Genomic DNA, 18,108 nt, shown 5'->3' with positions numbered 1-18,108 from the left:
CCCTTCCTGATGTGACTACATTTGGGAGTACCTCTTGTAAATTGTATTTACCGTTAGTGCCCTGGAGGCGCCTTGCTGTATAGAAAGAGCATGGGCTGCCAGTTGCCATACAGTCCATTTTCTGTGTTTGGTAGGTCAGTCTCTGGCTCCCTTTCAGACTTGTGATCTATTGAGTATCTGGGATTTTCCGACACTGGAACAGTTCTCAGGCTTTGCAGTATACAGAAAGGAACTCCTTGCTTTGGTTTGTAAGAGTACCAGTTGCATTCTGTTTCTGCATGTGCATGCTCACACACAGCCTGAGGTCCTTCTGACCTGGCTGCATTCCCATGAGTGTGGATTTTTCATCCTTGCCCTTGGCTACACTGGAGAGCTGTCTAAGTTAATCTGCTGGTTCAGAATTGCCAGGTACTCATACAAGAATAACCTTCAGTTTCCCTTCAAGGATGAAGTGTGCCTTCTGAGTACAGTGAGTCAATTTTCCTGTTCAAACATTTGCCACTTATTTATTAACAAGTATTCATTGAGTTCCTACTGTCTACAAGAGTCTGTGCTGTGGGTTGTACAGGAGAAAATAGTGGCAAATTATCCATTATTTAAAGAAGTTTATAATCCAGAAAGGAAGACAGGATGAGCAGTTTTATGTGTGGTGGGATAAAGGCAAGGGTGGTTTTATATTTGGTCTTTTTGTTTTTATTAAAATTTGTGTTAGTTGCTTTTCATCACTATGACCAAAATAATTGACAGAAACAACTTATAACAGTGTTATAACAATATAATAGAAATCTTATTGACTCACTGTTTCATGTGGGTTACAGTTTATCATTCTGGGGAAGGCATGGCAGTGGGAGCATGTGGTAATGGATCAGAAGGCAAGAGAGGGCAGCTGGAACCAAGGACAGGATCACCTTCAAAGGCTGACCTCACCCATACTGACCCTTGGTCAGCTAGGCACCACCTCCTAAGGTACCATAGCTTTTAAAACATCACCCCATGCTGGGGACTGAGTGTGTGAAACACAGACCTGTTAGCAATATTTCATATTTAAACCATAAAATCAGGGGAGAGAGAAATGACCATATTCTTGGAGGTCTGAACACCAGTACCTTTTAGGAGAAGCAAAACAAGAAGTATAAAGCAGCATCAAAGGGAATGATGGGAAATAAGGAAAACTTAACCCTTCAATTATCCACCAGAGCCTTTACTCTGTCTTTCTCTCTCTCTCTCTCTCTCTCTCTCTCTCTCTCTCTCTCTCTCTCTCTCTCTTCTATTTATTTATTTTTACACTTTTATTTTATTGAAAATAAATCGTTTTCTCTTGCAATATATTCTGATTGTGGTATCCCCCTCTACTCCTCCGAGTTCCTCCCTACCTCCCTGATCTACTCCGATTCTGTCTCATTAGAAAAGAACAGGCTTCTAAGAGATAACAACATATACAACAAAATAAAACACAATAAAATGAAGCAAAAACTACTATATTAAAATTGAACATAGTATCCAAACAGGAGGAAAAGAGTCCCAAGAGTAGGCAAAAGAGTCAGAGACCCACTTGTTCTCACAGTCAGAGTTCCATAAAAATACTAAGATGAAAGCTGTAATGTATTGCACAGAGGCCCTTGTACAGAGCTGGAGCTTGCTGCCTCAGTCTCTGAGCCCATATGTGCCTTGCTCATTTGATTCAGAGGGTCTTGTTCTCCTGGTGTTCACCCCCTCTATCTATTCTTCCACCTTCTTCTACAGAATTCCCTGAGCTCCGAGGGGAGGGATTTGATGGAGACCTCCCATTTAGACTCTCTCTCTGAATTATTTCTGGCTGTGGGTCCCTGCATCTGTTCCCATCTGCTGTTGGAGGAAACCTCTGATGATGACTGGATAAGGCACTAACTGATCTATGAGTATAGCAGAATATTATTAGGAATCATTCTATTGATTTTTTTAACAGTTGTGTTTGGTTTTACTCTAGGTCTCTGGGCTATCTAGTCTCTGGTTCTTTGTTACCCAAGTAGTGTTAGGTGTAGATTCCTTCTTGTGAGGTGGGCCTTGGGTCAAATCAGACATTGGTTGACGACTTCCACAGGTCCTGTGTCACCACTGTCCCAGTGTATTGTGCAGACAGGACAGATTATAGGTCAAAGGTTTGTGTGTTTCTCTTTCTGTATCCTGCAGAGAGTATCTTCCTGCATCAAGGAGACTAGAATGTAGGGGCGAGGGCTCTGAGTAGGTACCAGTTGTGTGGATGACAGTGGTAATGGGGCGTTGCTGTCATTCGGAGGACAGCCTTTTGTCTTAGCATCAGCCAGGGTTTGCAGGGGGGGGGCCGCGGGGGGGGCGGATTTCCTTTGGACTCTTGGCCAATGACTGAATTGAATGTATCCTGGTCCCACTACTGGAAGCTTTGTCTGGCTACAAGAGATGGCCAGATTCCATATGCCCCTCTACCAGGAGCCCTAGCCCACTACTAGGACCACCTTCATAGATAGGTTCCAGGAAGTTTCCACTGCACTAGGTTTCCACACCACCCCACAAATGCTCCTCAGTTTCAACAGTCTCTTCCCACACTCTCCCTCCACTCCATCTCCCTCACTCCTATCCAGTCCTGCCCCCAGTCCACCCACAAAAATCCATTCTAATTCCCCCTCCTAGGGAGATCTCTGCATTCCATCCTAGACCCCTCCTCTTCACTCAGCCTCTCTGGGCTTACAGATTATAGCTTGATTATCATTTACTTAACTGCTAATATCCCCTTGTAAGTGAGTACATACCATATTTATCTTTCTGGGTCTGGATTACCTCACTCAGGATGATTTTTTTCTAGTTCCATCTATTTGCCTGCAAATTTCATGTCATTTTTTTTTTTTTTAAACAAGCTGAGTAATACTCCATTATGTAAATGTTCTATAATTTCTTTATCTGTTCTTCTGTTGAGGGACATCTAGGTTTCCAGTTTCTGGCTATTATGAATAAAGCTACAATGAACATAGTTGAGCAAGTGTCCTTGTCATAGGCTGGAGCATCCTTTGGTTATAGGCCCAAGAGTGGTATAGCTGGGTCTTGAGGTAGATTGATTCCCAGTTTTCTGAGGGACCGCCATATTGACCTCCAAAGTAGCTGCATGAATTTGCACTTCCACCAGCAATGCATGGGTATTTGCCTTGCTCCACATCCTTGACAGCATGGGCTTGTTGATCTTAGCAATTCTGTCAGGTGTAAGATGGAATCTCAAAGTACTTTTGATTTGCATTTCCCTGGTGGCTAAGGAGGTTGAAAATGTCTTTCACCATATCTCGGCCCTTTGTGATTCCTCTAGTGAGAATTCTGTTTAGATGTATACCCCATTTTTAAATTGCATTATTTGGTTTTTTGATATCTAATTTGTTGAGTTCTTCATATATATTTTGGATATTAGCCCTCTGTCAGATATGGAATTAGTGAAAATCTTTTCCCATTCTGTAGACTATCTCTTTGTCCAATTGACAGTGTCCTTTGCCTTGCAGAAGCTTTTCAGTTTTATGAGGTCCCATTTATTAATGGTTGATCTTAGTGCCTACACTGTATTTTGCTCAGAAACTTGTTTCCTGTGCCAATGTGTTCAAGGCTATTTCCCACTTTTCTCCTCTAGCAGGTTCAGTGTGTCTGGCTTTATGTTGAGGTCTTTGATCCCCTTGGACTTGAGTTTCGTGCAGGGTGAGAGATATGAATCTATTTGCATTCTTTTACATGTGGTTTAGCAGAGGGTGCCTGCTCGAGTTGGGGGATGAGATACAGCCATAAGTGGAGGGAGGAAGGTTAGGGGATGGTCTGTGGAATCCACAGTCCTCTCTACAGCTGTAGCTCTCACTTTACATCCAGAGGTGCTACAGTAGCTGGCTCAACATAATCACTTAATGAATTTTAAGTTATTTTCACTTAAGTTCTGGCAAAACCATATTTCTGAAACATTTGAAATTTCTTGAAATAGTTTTTAGAGTTTGCTGTAAATCACCAGAATATAGTTGACCATACATACCTGTAGGCTTGGCATCTGTGGATCGAACCAATTGCACACAAAGGATATTCAGAAAAAAATTAAATCTATAATGAACATGTATAGATTTTTTTTGTCTCTGAACAATATACTACAACTGTTTATATAGGTAGTATTTGTCTTATAGTAAATCTTCTGAGTAGTGATTTGGATATCTGTGTGGAGGAGGGGTGTCCTAGATCCTAGGATGTCCTAGGATGCTGAAGGACTGTCCATCTTAGTGCAAGGACTCTTTTTCTGTGAGAATATACTTGTCATTTATAAACATCCAGGTTCAAAGAGTAAGATCAAGATAGTTTGTGTAATTAGATGTTAGAGTTGACTGTGATTTCACTGGGATTCTCTTTGTAAGATCGAAGGCAGTGCATATTCTGGTTTTCCTACAGGCGGCATCGACAGCATGCTCTACTTTGCACATTAGATTAAGATTCTTTTGAACATTGTGAAAAATCAAGCGGTATTAATAAATTCAAAAGACATGTGATCTTTAAAATTTCTCTCACTGGTTAACTGTCGAATGTTATGTGTAGCAACAAAGAATTAGGGGGGGAAATGATCAGAGGAACTACCTATGTTCTCATACACATCCAGATAGTTCTCTTTAGCTAGTGCCTGGGAGTCATGGCTGAAACAAAGGTTGAGTTCTCTGCTCACCACCCCAGAGGAGCCAGTGCCCTCTGGTGGTCAGTCTGGCACTGTGGGAGGACCCTGGAAGGAAGCAGTAGAGGAAACAAGCCAAGGAGACCAGTTTATAGAGGCAAGAGAGCTTAGGCAGAGTCACAAGGCATCATCGGATTACCACTGGCAGTGAACGGAAATCAGCCTACTAGAAAAACATCAAAAGCAAGAGTTTGAGAGGATCCAGGCATGGAAGACTAGAAGCAGTATTCCCAGGGTTGCATGGAAGCTAGGTGGTGATTGGTGCAGTCCAGGGGAGCTTTAGTGACCATGGCATCATTCACTGCTACACAGAACCTGGTAATACTCTATGCTAAGAGGTGCCCGAGAATTGAGTGTTTAGCCATTCCAGTGTTTATAAGATAATAGGTGTAAAATACTAAGTAAACTGCAAAGGCTTATCAGTGTATTATTTCTAAAAATGAAATTTGTACCCTGGATTTACCTCATAGTGTATGTGTTTGAATTGCTAATGTTGGGATGATTCTCTAGTGGGATTTGATGAAGGGATGCAGGGAGAAAACAGCTCGTATTCAGAAGTGTTGGGTGGGGGAGGGGAGAAGGTTGCACAGCTCCCCTGGTAGCTGTGCAGTTATACAGCAGGTGGGACCTGAACCTGGCTGCTGAGTCACTGTGGACCAGACCTCATAACAGGCCAGCACCCCTCAACTCTTGATTAATGTGTGCTTTTGAGGTACTGGAGGCATTATAGTTCTCATGGAATCTTGTTCCTAGCTTTCAGGTCATTCACCATTTGGGGGTATTATGTAGCTTGGCTGCGGAAGACAGGTTAGCAGGCAGCAACTGTGGAAAAATATATAGATTTTTTTTTATTTCTTCTCATTCGTCCTTATTTATCAGTATCAGTCTTGAAATTACTCTCAAGACGCCAAATTCTAGGTCTCCAATGTTCTAGAGGTGGTCAAGGAATATATGTAAAGTAACCTTTTTTTCCTTTAAAATTCTTTTCTTCAGTTCTTTTCTTAGTAGTACCAAGTGTGTAAGTGCAGGGTATTGAAGACTGGCCTCTGCAGGCAATCCGAGCCATTTAATGTGCTCTCACGACACATCTTGGTGAACTTTGTGTTAAACATATGATTGTATTCTGATAGAATGTTTTCATTTTTGGAAGCCAAACTTTGCCTCTTATTTCCATTTGTGATATAATAGAGTATGTGATAGTGATATAAAAAAATAGGGAGTCAGATAAAATAGTAGCAGAAGCATCTAAATATCAAATTTAGCTTTGGCAAATGCCCTGAGTAATGTCCTTTGGATAAGAAAAACCCAAGACACATACATTAGTTTCCTATTGTTGCCTAATAACTTGCAGTTTAACACACCATCGATATTTAGCTCACTCTTGTGGGCTCAAGTCCAAGGACTGAAAAAGTCTGCCATTCCTGTAGCTAGAGTTTTTCTCTCCGGGTCCCGCCAAGCCCCGGCAGTCCCGTAGCCCATTTATAAAATAAACATACAGACGCTTATATTATTTAAACTGTTTGGCCTAATGGTCCATGCTTCTAGCTATCGAGTTCTTATATCTTAAATTAACCCATTTCTATTCATTTATAAGTTGCTACATAGCTCGTGGCTTACCGGTATCTTAACATGTTGCTTCTCATCATGGCGGCTGGTAGCCACTCTCTCCGTCTCAGCCTTCCTGTTCCCAGAATTCTCTTTTCTGCTTGCCCCACTTATACTTCCTGCCTGGCTACTGGCCAGTGTTTTATTTATTAACCAATCAGAGCAACACACTTAACATACAAAACATCCCACAGCACATTCCCCTGGAGGCTGCAAGGGGAGAAGCTACTTCCTGACTTTTCCAGCTTCTCAAGGCTGTCAGCATTCCTGGGCTCACAGTCCATTCCATCTTTAAAGCCAGCAAGTGACCACCCTCCTGGAGTCACATGTGTTCTGACCACGGCCAGCAAGGCTGCTCTGCCTACAAGACTAGTGGATAATGCAAGATGTCCTCCCTGTCCTAAAGCCCTGAATTAATCTGCACTTTCCTGCTGCCCTGTGGAGTCACAGATCTTCAGGTTCTGGAGATTGGGCTGCAGGTATTGCAGGGGCCTAGGGCAGTGTTCTACCCATCAGCATGTGGAAATAGCTAGCACAAGCCTTCACTCAGAAAATATATTACCCTGATGTGCTTCTGATTTGATATCAGGTCTTTAAGAAATCTTCACTTAAGATACTTTTTTTTTTTTTTTTTTTTTTTTAAAGAACCTACCAATTCTGTTTGGGTCTTAATCTCCAGGAATGCTAATGCTGGGTCTCTTTTGTTTGCTTTGATAGTGATAACCTGCTAAGAAGAGCAGCCTGTCAAGAAGCTCAGGTAAAGCCATTTCTGTGATAAAATTAAACGCCCCTTATCTCCATGGTGCAGGAGCCACAGCTACTCCAGGGACTCCCATGGGGTCTTGCATCAGTGCAGTTTGACTCTGTTCTCCACCTCCAGATGGATCAGGCTGTCAGCCAGTTCTGAGTAGAATGGGTGGAAGTTAGCCATCTGGTGAAGAACAGTTCTGACGCCCACCCTTTTAGACTTGTTTACTTCTGGATCACTCCCAAGAACACATAACCGGCCTGGCTGAAGAGCTGGGAACTGGCACATGTTCACAGTTATCCTTGAAGATCTGGATAAACCCTGAATCATTCCTGATTGAATCGCCCCCAGGGATAATGGTTCAGAGCAGATGTTACCTCTGAAAGTCAAATCTTGTTAAAATTGTTGACTCCTGCTTTTAAAGCCCATCTCCCTAACATGGCTGATTCATAGCATCGCACTGCCATCCAGTTCCCTGGGATTCTGCTTAAGCATCCGTTTCTCTGGCTATGCTGGTGATAGTTGAATTGTAAATCCTTTCAGATTTAAGACCCTGGCTTTGCTCTCTTCCTCGTTTGTAATTTATATCCTGTGACTCAGTGCCTTTTTGTTATATGCCATTTAAGATTGTGATGTCAGCAGTGCCTGAAGAGATGTATGAAAGTTAAATGACAGAGACCACATTTAGTAGAAGTGGGTGGCAAACCTCATGTTTGTTTCTGAAGTGTTTTCACTTTAGTAGATACTATTAATAAATCTTTCTTTGGTTCTAAATATGCTCTAAGAATTTGATTTTATTTCTGCACAGATATACCATCTAGTATAGCTTCAAGTTATTTAAAAATTAATTTAAATAAACTTTAAATTTTCTTTTAAAGATCAATGTGGTAGTTTAAACCTATAATTCCAGCTTCTGGGAAGCTGAGGCAGGAGGATTGCCATGAGCTTACTTTTTGTGTTACATAATGAGTGTCAGACCAGCCTGATCTGTACTGTAAGATTCTTTCCCAAAAAAATAAGCTTTTGGATTATTTTTTAATTGACACAATATTTTATACCTGATTATGAGTCTCAGTATGATACTCTGGTAGATGTATGCACTAGTTAGTGATCAAATCAAGGTAACTATTGAATAAACCTTAAAATCGAGTTCCAGCTGATACACCCTCCTCTTACTAAGGTAAATCCTCTGCCTCTGTTCTGAATCCCAACCCCTCTTACTTTCCCAGGAATAAGGTCTTGTTAGACCTTATTCTTCCCCCACATACTGACCTCCTTACTGTTCTGATCCTCCACTCCCCTGTACATGTTTAGCTCATTCCATGTGACTAAAGGTGGGTTGGTCCTCACAGCTTTCTCTACTTTTCCTGTTTTTTTTTTTTTTTTTTTTTTTTACAGTCTAAATTAGTGAATGATTAAACTAAAAATCATGTAAACTCAACTCTAGTTTCACAAACATCTTAATCCATTATGGAACCTAGACTTGAGTTATAAGTATGGTTATTAATTCTAGGGACTAAGAAATGCGGACAAGGAGGGATAATTCAGTGCCATACATCTGGAATCTGGTTGGCCAGAGAGCTGGTGCCTTAGGGTTCTTAATGCTGTGAAGAGGCACCATGACCACAGCAACTCTTATAAAGGAAAGCATTTAATTGGGGGCTGACTTACAGTTCAAAGGCTTAATTCATTGTGTCATGGCTGGAAACATGGCAACACTCAGGCAGACATGATCCTGGAGAGGTAGCCAAGGGTTCTATATCTGGATAGAGTGCCATGCTGGACCTGGCTTGAGCATCTAAAACCTCAAAGCCTATCCCCTAGTGACATACTTCCTATCAGTCTATGGGGGCCATTTTTATTCAGACCACCACATTCCACGCTCTAGGCCCCTTAGGCTTGAAGCCATATCATAATGCAAAATGCATTTTGTCCAACTTCAAAAGTCTTATAGTCCATCACAGTCAGAACTATGTTTAAAAGTCCACAGTTCAAAGTCTCTGATACTCATGGCAATCTCTTACCTATAACCCATTGTAAAATCAAAATGAGAAAAAAGCAGATCGCATATTTCCAACATACAATGGCACAGGATACACATTACTGTTCCAAAATGGAGGAAAGGGAACATAGTAAGGAAATACTGGACCAAAGCAAGACTGAAAAACAGCTGAGTATATGAAGGGTCACCCTACCATATACCTGGCTTCAGCAGCTTTCCTTAGTTGAGGAGGGAGATCCATAACCCATTTCTTCTATCCTTATCTCTAAAGCCAGGACCATTTGGCCTAAGCTGCCAAGTTCTGCTGCTTGCTGGTGCTGGAAAATGGCCCCCTTGTTCAAATACATTTTCACCAGCTTATTGGTTTTTGATAGTTTCCTTCACTGCCTAAGCTTGGCTGTCCTGGGTTTTACTCTGTAGATCAGGCTGGCCTTGAACTCTGAAATCCACCTGCCTCTGCTTCCCCAGTGTTGGGATTAAAGGTGTGTGCCACCACTGAGCCCTAAACTTTTCTTTAATTCCTTTTCACAAGTTGGAAGCTTAGCTGGGTGGGGTCTTGCTATGAGTTTACTACTCCCTTTATCCCACTTAGCATCAGGACTTTCTTTAATCTATTTACACTTCCTGGTACTCCTTTTCTCTTTCAACTGTACATTTTGTATTTTTCCTTTCTTGCTCCTTTTCATTATAGATCTACATAAGAATGGCCACTAATAGCCACACAAGACAGTTCATGCTAAGTTGTATGGAAATGTCCTCTGCCAAAGCTGTTAATCCATAGTTCTTTAATTTAGCCTCAGGCAGAGTTTTTGGACAAGGGCAGAAAACAACCACATTTTTTACCAAAATATCACAAGAAAGATCTCTAGGCCACATACTAATATTCTTCTTGGAAACCTCTTGAGCCAGGTCCCCACAGTTCAAATCATCCTTAGCACTACTGTCTTCCTACTAGTATGGCCCATTAAGCCTCATTTAAAATGTCCAATCACTTTTCTAGTCCAAAGTCCCAAAGTGTTCCATATTCCTCCAGGCAAAAACATTGTCAGGCCTGTCACAGCAATACCCTACTCCTGGTACCAACTTCTGTCTCAGGGTTTCTATTGCTGTGAAAAGACACCATGACCAAGGCAGCTCTTACAAAGGAAAACATTTAATTGGGGCTGGCTTACAGTTCAGAGATTTAGTCCAGTCATGGTGGGAAACATGGCAGCATGTAGGCAGACGTGATGCTGGAGAGGTAGCTGAAAGTTCTACATCCAAATTGGCAGACAGCGGGAAGAGAGTGCTACACCTGGCCTGGCTTGAGCACCTGAAAACTCAAAGCCCACCCCCTTGTGACATACTACCTCCAGCAAGCCACACCACCAGTAATGCCACTCCCTATGAGTCTGTGGGGGCAATTTTCATTCAGACCACCACAGCTGGGTTAGTTGCTTCTTTCCTGGTGGAATTCTAGAATGGAGTGGAACTGAACAAATTATGATATTTGGAGATTTAGCAGTTTAGCAGCAAAATGTCAAGATCTGGGTAAGAGTAAAAAGAGAACAGAACTGATAATGGGCCAGGTAGTTGTTATTTTTTTTTTTATAAAGAAAATATCTTTTTGAAGTATTTGGAAGAGAGAGAGAGAGAGAGAGAGAGAGAGAGAGAGAGAGAGAGAGAGAGAGAGAGAGTGTATGCATGTATGTGTGTATGTCCATGTGTATGCCTGTGTACTTGTGTCTATGTGGGCCAGAGGTTAGAATTGGTTGTCATCAATAGCTTTCCCACCTATTTTTGAGGTTGTTCCTTTTACTCAATTTGGAGCTTGCCATTTCAGCTAGACCTGCTGCCCCTAGGATCTGCCTATTTCACCTCCCAGCACTGGGGTTATAGACATACATTGACACTCTTGTTTTATATTAAGCGGCTCAATGTTATTTATTAAGTGGTGCTGTTTACCATGTGAGAGAAGCCAGGAGGCACAACAAAACCCACTATAAGAGTTTACTAAGGGAAGGGAACAGAAGGGGTGTACATAGGCCTATGGAGTGACCGTGCAGGAAGAGAGAGGAGGAATAAGTGGAACCCGCTTTTATAGGTTCCCCCCACACATGTACATATGGGCTTACATAGCTACGCCACTCATGGGTATAGATTACGTGATCACGCTGTGAGCATATTACATGATCACACAGTGCACGTGCTATGTAGGACATAAGGCCTGAGTGGGATGACTAAGCATCTTGCCTGGCTACTGGACAACACATGTACGGTCATGTCGCTGGGGGCGTGGCTAGGAATTCTAACAACTCTCAACTTGTTACCTGGGTGCTGGTGATCTGAACTTATTCTTTATGCTTGCACAACAAGCACTTTGCTCTTTATTTACCCGGTGAGCCATCTCCCTAGCACCGAGGGTTGTTTACTTAGAAGCAAGATGTAGAAAGAACCTCTAATGGACAATTGGAATGTGGTATGTTTGGAATGAGTTATTCAGTACAATATCTTTGTATAACTTTCTTTCTCTAATCTTTATACTTCTCTGCTAGCATTCTGTTACCATAGCCCAGACTTACTCCCCATTCCACCCCGCTCCCCCAGACAGGTTTTCTCTGTATAACAGCCCTGGCTGTCCTGTCACTCAATCTGTAGACCAAGCTGGCCTGGAACTCACAGAGATATGCCTGCCTCTGTCTCCCAAGTGCTGGAAAGGCATGTCCTACTACCACCTGACTAAGACTTGCTTCTTAATTTCCAAGACCTGACGTTTTTGCTCTGTTGAGTGTTTTTCTATCGTTACTCTTCTCATCAACTGCCCACTCCGATCTAGACATCACAGTAGTGGCTCCCATTCTGTTGACATTTTGAATCCTCGCATTGAATTCTGTGCTTCTTGATTACATTCAGCCTTAGAGCCCATGGACTAGAAAAGGGATGAGTAATGGGTTTCTTTTGTGTATACAGATGTGAAAAGTAACTAGTAACATATTTTGAGAAAAAGTTTTAGTAATAAACTGAAGGATTCAGGCTTTGTACCCTGAAAACTGAAGCCACGTGGGTTAAACTTCCCTTCTCATAGCCTGCGGGCCTTACAGGTTTTATGCTTGTAAATAAAGTCAGCTATATTTTCTAGAAGATACTGCCACTGGTATGGGAAGCAAGGTTTTTATCCTAGTGTAAAACAGGGCTCATTGTCATTGAATAGCAGTGTGCCTTTGTTCTGTTGCTTGTGTGGTTCTGTTATGGAGATCATGAATGAGCTTTTGTTCTTTGGCTGGAAGTAAATTCTTTGGGGATGGAAAAAATATATATATGTGATCACTAGCTGAATAAAGAGCATTTAATTGAAAACTTCTACTTTTTCCTTTTCAGGTGTTCGGCAACCAGCTCATTCCTCCCAATGCACAAGTGAAGAAAGCCACGGTCTTTCTCAATCCTGCAGCTTGCAAAGGGTATTTCAGCTTGTGACTTACTATATAAAAGCAAAAGGCAAGATCCGCATAGAGGCAGGTGGTTAGACTGTGTAGGAGTAGAATGACTGGGACCAACACGCTACAGCCATAGGCGCTATTCTCAAAGTGGAAGTAACCGTGACATGAACTGATGTTCAGCAAACACCAAGGATTTGTATCAGCTTGGGAGTGCTCCTCAGGGAATGTTTTCCTGCTTTGCATAATTGTGTTAGGCTGTCACCATAGACAAAGATGTACAGAGATGACCAAGAGCACTGTGGGCTCAGGAGGACAGTGTGTTCTTTCCAAAGAAGGGAATCTTAAGCTGTTCTTGGAGGAGACTGTTCATTATTCCCAAATGAGGGTGTGGTCTATAGGGCAGTAAACCTAGGAACAAGAACGACAGTGTTCCTCAGTAATTGCTGCAGAAAGGGATTGTGGGAATAAAGTGTGAAGAATAGTTGGGCTTTTGTTTAAAGTGCTGTAATTCTTGGTTAGTTGATTGTACCCATTGAAATGGAGGCGTACTATAAAGGCAAGGAGAGGGTATGGAGGAACTCAAAATTATCATAAGTGAGGGGAAAAAAGCCATAAGGAAAGTTTACAGTGTTAGTTAGGTGGTTGGAAATATAAATACAAAGACACTGACTATTTTGAAAAGAACAATTTAAAATTTACTTTTTAAAGAATAGAATGAAAGAACTGAAGAGGATAAAAATGATACCTATTATTGTCCCAGTGTCTAGATCAGTTGTGCTTTCTGAGGCTTGAGTAATTTGTGAAAGTATATTAGGTTGGATGCTATGCAATTTAAGTCACATGACATTGATATTTAGTTGGAACCAGATTTTAAATGTCTAGGTACTGTTGTCTGAAGCAAAAAGAAGCAGTGGCCCGAAAGTCAGTTTGGGGGATATGTAGGATCTTTTGGGGAAGTTTGAGCTTGACTTCACAGTAAGGGATATATTGGCTCCTTCTGTAAGTTGTACCTGATTATGCAGACTAACCTTGCTTAATGGACTATTGCTGGACTTGGTTAAGTCCACTACCCTTCTCCATAAACACCAATTCTCATACCAGTAATCAACCATATTGATAGGTTCTTGAACAGCACAGCCAAAGTACCCAGTACACCAGTCACTGTGGCCTAGTGAAGGCAGCAGAAAGCTCAGGGTGTGTCTGTGTATTGTTCTGCTTCTAAAGTATTCTGAGTTACTCAGCCTCCTAAGTCCTCAGTTTACTCAGCTATAAAACTCAGCATCAAAATACACAAAACCAAAACACAAACCTTAAGAAATGCTATGTAGAATACAGATATCTTTTGTATTGTATTAAATGGGATGGTGCTTGTGAGTGTTAGTTGTTTATAAAAAGTTCTGGAGGCTTGCTGCTGCTGCTGCTGCTGCTGCTGCTGCTGCTGCTGCTGCTGCTGCTGCTGCTGCTGCTGATACTGCTGATACTGTCAGCTTCTAGCTTGGTTCAGATACTCTCCACTCTGCACTCTCACTTTTCCTAACAACTCTTATAAGTCCCCTTTTACCCTCCTTTAAATGTAGCTCTTTGTTGTGCTTGTCCTTTAGAAATCTTCAATTTCTGGTGACAGGGTTTTGGCAGTTTCCTTAAGATAGAATTGATTATTCTAAGTTCTTGCTTCTAAGGAATACTTGGTTGTGAGGTTTTTGTTTTATTGTTTTTGCTGCTGTTTTTTTTTTTTCCTGTAGTCGAAAGTTTTCCTCTGTCCTGCCCAGTCCCTCAGCTGCTCAGACCCAAGTAAATACACAGAGGCTTATATTACTTATAAACTGTATGGCCTAATGGCTCAGGCTTCTTGCTAGCTAGCTCTTTTATCTTCATTTAACCCATGTCTATTAATCTATGTTTTGCAACGTGTTCTGTGGCTTTCCCAGTCTGCTGGCATTTTGCTCCTTGGGTATCTGGCTGGCATCTCCCCCTCTGCCTTTCTTCCTGTCTCTCTCCTCAATTTCCAGCCTAGATATAACCTGACTTGCCATAGGCCAAACGGCTTTATTTATCAACCAATCAGAGCAACATATATTCACAGGGTGCAGAAAGACATCCCACAGCATGTTCCCCAGGCCACATTGTTTTTATATTCACAAACTTAATTTTTATGCAAGATTTAGGCCCTTCTTACATCTTGCATATAACTGTATATACTAAAAGTTTTTTCTTTTTACACACACACACATGCACACACACACAGCACGCACACACATGCACACACATGTGTATGTGTGTGCATACGTGTAGGCACATGTACACATGCATACAGAGAGGCCAGAGGTTGATGTTGGAGAGCATCTTCAGTCTCTCTTCCACTTTATTTGTTGAGGCAAGGTCTCTCAATCAAACTCAGAGCTTGTCAATATGTCTGCTGTCCCTAACGAGCTTGCTGTCCCTGTCTTCAGAGGCCCAGCTGGCCACCATACCGACTAGGCACTTAGGTGGGTTTTGGGGATCCGAGCTCCAGGTCTCGACACTGGAGCTTGTGCAGCAGCCTCAGCCACTGAGCCGTCACTCCGCCCCTATTTACATCTTTAAAGTTAGAGCAGATTCATGTTCGCAAGTGCAGCACTTTGTCTAAAGGCAGGTTAAGATGCTGCCACAGATGGCCTCCCCTGAGTGCATTGCTTCCTATAACAAGGTGGATCCCTACATGCATGTAGGACACGGATGCTCTGAAACTCCCCAGCACCTTCTGTTTTAAAGCTTTTACTATTTAATGGCACTATTTTTGCCATCATCCCCATGCACTAACCCAATGTATAATTTATTGTACAGCTTTCTCATTATGTAGGACTGGTTTAAAACTTTAGGAGAACCTTAAGAAATAAGATAACTGTGTGTTTAATGTTAATAAATAATACATTAAAGAGTAATTATCTTGTGTGGTGCCTGAGTCTAGAAATTGCTGTAAGTACATAAAGTTTTTATTCAGGCCTGGTGCTATTGCACCCTTAATTATGTAATAAATAATGTATTTCTTATTGGCAACACTTGTTTTTCAATCTGAAGAAAAGTCTGCTTTTATTTTAGAGATTTTTCTGAACCTGTGGCATCATATAAAGATAAGAATAAACAACAAATGTCTAAATGGCTTTTCTGAAACTCACAGGAGGCTACAGATTTGTTATGATTGATATGACAGATTGAGACTTTTGCTTTTAGGAAATAGATCTGATCCCCTCCCAGCTGTTCTGCTCTTATCATTGCAGCAGTACAGGCATCCCTCAGAATGTTCCTAGCTCCACCTTTTACTGTGGTGCAGACATGGAGATGGGAAAGAGGGAGTTCATTCCCATGTAGCCTTTCATGTTCATTCTGTTAATTGTTCAAGGTGGCAAATGTTTAACTTGCTTATGTTCCCAGTTAGGGCCTTGATGGCTCTTGTGGAATCCTGTGCCATCTTTTCTGTTTCTATCATAGTTCCTGAGAAGTAATGTTTATTTTGTATGCCATTTTGTGGTTCTAGCTTTCAAGAAAGATGGTGAAGGATTTGTTCTGTGTTCACCTCCTGAGTATTCCTCCTTAGCTGCCTTTGTATTTTTCATATAAATATCCTTAAGGAAGATAAAGCATACCTCACTGGTTTTTAAGGAAACTGAATTTTAGGAAAAGAGCTAAGTAAATATGTATGTAGAAGTTAGATGTTTTAATACTGTGTGTGTGTGTGTGTGTGTGTGTGTGTGTGATGTTGAAAATACCAGGGTAATAGACAGGCCAACTAGTTCCTGTATTTTGACATTTATTTGATTTCAACTCTGCCATTTGTGCAGAGAGATTTTTTGCTATTTCTACCTTTGAGCCCTGGACTGTTTTTTGAATCTTGAACTGAATTGGAGTGCACTAACAGAATGACATTTATGAGAAATGCACAAACCCAATCAAAGGTTGTTTAATGATTTCTGTAATTGTAAGATATCACAGTCAGTAAGGTACCACAATCATGTTTGCCTTTCCTCAGAATTTACCTGTCTACATTTGGAGATTTATTCACTCATTCATTTTTATATCAATCTATCAGATATTTAGTAAGTGCCTTTGAAATATCCCATCTTTGAAGTTGGAGGATTCAATAATTACTAAGGACTGGTAACTATTTTTTGCAAGCTTCTTATCCAGTCCTAAAGAAAGGCCATCCTCATCATGCATTGAGAACATTGTTGATGGACAGATATATCAAATGCTAGAGGAACAGAGATGGGCTTCCGTTCTTGGGAGATGTAGACCAGCTCCTCATTAATTCTCCTTGTTAGTCATCTAACCTAACAGGTACCATTGACTTTTCCTTTCCTAGCAAAACCTCAGCTGTCATGGAAAAAACTTTTGAGCTCTCTCTACAAGTTTAAAGATTTGAGATGACTCCTAGTGTTTAATTTTAAAAACTTAAAAAAAAAATGTATCTCTTCCCAGGAGATCATGCTGATTAGCAAAGGATTAAGTAAATCTGTTTTGTTCCCCTGGGCCATATGAATCATGTTACAGTACATACCTCTACTTCCTTTATTAGAATATAAGTAAACTGTAGTAGCATGCCTGTGCTCTGAGAGTGTGAGTTTTACAGACAAGCCCTGTTTCTGTCGTATCTGCTCCTCTGCTGGGTCTGGAATTGGCAATTATGAGTGGGTCAAGCTTTGTTGTTTTGACTGTTCATTGTTTGTCTAGTGAGAATGTAGCATCCCAAATGTATACAAGCTGATTGTTTGAGACAAGGGACAAACTATTTTTCTATCTATGGTAACTCCCTGTTGAACTTCCTATACTGGAACAAGTAAGTCTGTGTTCTCTCGGACACATGATTACATTTTTATTCTCAGCTTGAGAATATGTCTTAAAGTAATTGTGGTTTTTTTTTTCCCTTTGTCTACAGCAAAGCCAGAACTCTATTTGAAAAAAATGCTGCCCCAATTTTACACCTGTCTGGCATGGATGTGACGGTTGTCAAGGTGAGGAGGACTCTAGAGTCTTTATTTCACAGGACCACCACTTCTAATATATCCTTTGCTCTTACCTTCTAAACAGAACTCAGTTTTTTCATTTAAGTCAAGAAGAAACTCAATGTTGTATCATATTCATATTCTATTAATTACTCAAAGAAGTTTTGTTTTCTCTTGACATTGTCTGCTTTTCATTTCAGCACAAGCTCACGTGAGTATGTGGAGCAGGGGCCCACATGGGTGTGTGGGGCAGGGGCTCACATGGGTGTGTGGGGCAGAGGCTCACATGGGTGTGTGGAACATGGGCTCACATGCGTGTGTGGAGATCCTGAGACTTTCCCTCTGAGAGGCAGCAGGTGGAGTTATCTCTTAGTTATCAGAGTGTGTTCCCCAAAATACAAAGCCCTCCAGTTTGAGTGGTTTAATTTCTTGGTAGTTCCCCTAGCAGGTAAACATTTTCTTGCTTGTAAAGAATTATTTGTGACTAGGAATTTTAAAAAGAATCATTAGAGTTTGGATTTTTAGGTAAGAAAGAAAAAGGATAAAATAAGTTAGAAGGAATTGTTCATTTGAGACAATGTCCCCGGTTTCCATTTTGGTGAACTTCAAGTGGCATATGTGTGTGTGGGGTGTGCATTTAGTCAAAACCGGCCTTCTGCTATGTTTGTTTT

General features: G+C 41.3%; 1 protein-coding gene across 3 annotated transcripts in view; it reads left to right on the top strand.

Moving 5' to 3' along the window:
• Agk (acylglycerol kinase) overlaps positions 1-18,108 on the top strand; it is a 77,409-nt gene that overhangs the window by 17,648 nt on the left and 41,653 nt on the right. For all 3 annotated transcript variants that reach the window (XM_006997082.3, XM_042273104.2, XM_076566447.1), the window contains exons 3-5: positions 7,010-7,049; positions 12,400-12,479; positions 17,371-17,446. In XM_006997082.3, coding sequence (XP_006997144.1) covers positions 7,010-7,049; positions 12,400-12,479; positions 17,371-17,446 — 196 coding nt within the window. The remainder of the gene's footprint in view (positions 1-7,009; positions 7,050-12,399; positions 12,480-17,370; positions 17,447-18,108) is intronic.

The sequence above is a fragment of the Peromyscus maniculatus genome, chromosome 3 (assembly GCF_049852395.1).
Source record: "Peromyscus maniculatus bairdii isolate BWxNUB_F1_BW_parent chromosome 3, HU_Pman_BW_mat_3.1, whole genome shotgun sequence".
Classification (NCBI taxonomy): Eukaryota; Metazoa; Chordata; class Mammalia; order Rodentia; family Cricetidae; genus Peromyscus; species Peromyscus maniculatus.
The sequence above is the reverse complement of the archived record's forward strand: the minus strand, read 5'-3'. Positions and strand labels throughout refer to the sequence as shown.